Genomic DNA, 1,572 nt, shown 5'->3' with positions numbered 1-1,572 from the left:
GATTTTCCCAAAACTGAGATTTCAAAGTCTTATTCTCACTATTTGTTATAAATATGAAAGTTAATAGGTACCTATGGAGTCTGTTGACGCTAAGATCGAGAGTCTGACCCTGGGGACTAGGAACTTGAGGACTAGCCGTCAAATGGGGACTCGCTGCAGCCTGAGGACTACTTCCCACCGTCTGTCCTCCTCCATACTGTGGACTGAGACTGTTCGAACCGTAGGGTGGTGCCTGTAAATCACGTCATGATAATGAACATGATGTCACGATTTCGTACATATTGTATTATTTCTATAAAGTATAAACTAACCTGCGGACTGGTGGACGTAACACTGGAGGTAGACAAATCCATCACCGATCCGCCGGGTGAGGTAGGCGGTCCACCGGGTTTCTGCATCTGCTGCATTTGCGCGACCGTAACGCATTTCACTGCAACATTCATGGAGATGGGACGTTCAGTTACAAACGAGTCTTGGACGCTCGTAGAGACGATCTCGTGCAAATTACCATCTTCGGTCTTTATCATCCCGGCTGCCGTGGCGGCGGCCATCGCCATCTGATGCTGTTGCGCGGCTGCCGCAGCTTCTTGATGGTAAACTCGCTCCTGCTCCTCCGGCGTCATACCGGTTTGTCCCAGATAGTACATATTTGCTCTCGAATGAAGTTGCTGTTGCTGTTGCTGCTGCTGCTGTTGTTGTTGCTGCTGCTGCTGCTGCTGCTGCTGCTGGTGCCGCTGCTGCTGCCGCCATCACCGCCATGGCTGCTGCACACCGTCGACAACGACAACGTCAACATCACGAGACATCGCTGGCATCACGAGGCGATCACATCACGTTCCTGTCTCTCGCGTCCCTTTCCGGAGCTACCACACGAGCCCGCCGATGTCTACGAGTCGCCTGCGACGGAGCCGCATCGACTTCCGTTCACGTAGCTGCCTCAACCGAGGTAGTGCGTCATCATCGCGGGCTGCGGGAAAGCTTCGCAGTCTTCACGTCATCCGGGGAGGCTTCAACCCTCGCGACGGTCGTCGTTTTCCCCGACGTGGTGGCGTCCGCGTGTCAATTTGGGCATCTTTGGAACTCTTTCATCTGCCGCAAGCTACGATTCTCCCCCGTCGGAACCGCCCAATGTCGGACTCTAAGAGCAAGGTCGGGCGCCAACCTGGCCCGCTTACTTACCACCGAAACTCGGTTCGCGACGGACCTCGATATTCTGCCGGACGTACTGTCGGTCACGCGTCGGGCACGATTGAGGCGAAAACGGCGCCGGGAGGTATCCCTACACACGGTTTGACACTTTGCCACTGTCACAGGTTGGTGAAAAGGTTGATCCTTTTATACCACATTATATTTCCAGATTTTCAAGCGGACATTTTTTGCCAGAGATTTCGATATATATATACATGCTTTCTCTCTCGTTTCAGTGCACGCACCTTAAACGGTGTAAATATTAAAATCAATAAAGGGTAATCGAGGTATCGGTCTATTTTCTGCTACTTACATTTAATATAATTCTTTTTTCTCCTCAGCATGTAACTATTTAATGCAGGTACGAAAGAGAGAAAGAGAGAG

The 1,572-nt window shown here is 51.3% G+C and overlaps 1 protein-coding gene across 1 annotated transcript; it reads right to left on the bottom strand.

Annotated features, from left to right (window-relative positions):
• Positions 1-71: 71 nt before the first annotated feature.
• LOC105461191 lies at positions 72-711 on the bottom strand (the record flags this gene model as incomplete). The annotated part of the gene is made up of 3 exons (XM_011707673.1): positions 509-711; positions 312-430; positions 72-232 (listed from the first exon to the last, which is right to left on the bottom strand). Coding segments are annotated over exons 1-3 (419 nt in total), but the record flags the coding sequence as incomplete, so codon positions are not given.
• Positions 712-1,572: the final 861 nt, after the last annotated feature.

This window comes from Wasmannia auropunctata, unplaced genomic scaffold (genome assembly GCF_000956235.1).
Source record: "Wasmannia auropunctata unplaced genomic scaffold, wasmannia.A_1.0 LD307456.1, whole genome shotgun sequence".
NCBI lineage: Eukaryota > Metazoa > Arthropoda > Insecta > Hymenoptera > Formicidae > Wasmannia > Wasmannia auropunctata.
This window is presented reverse-complemented; position numbering and strand designations above follow the sequence as displayed.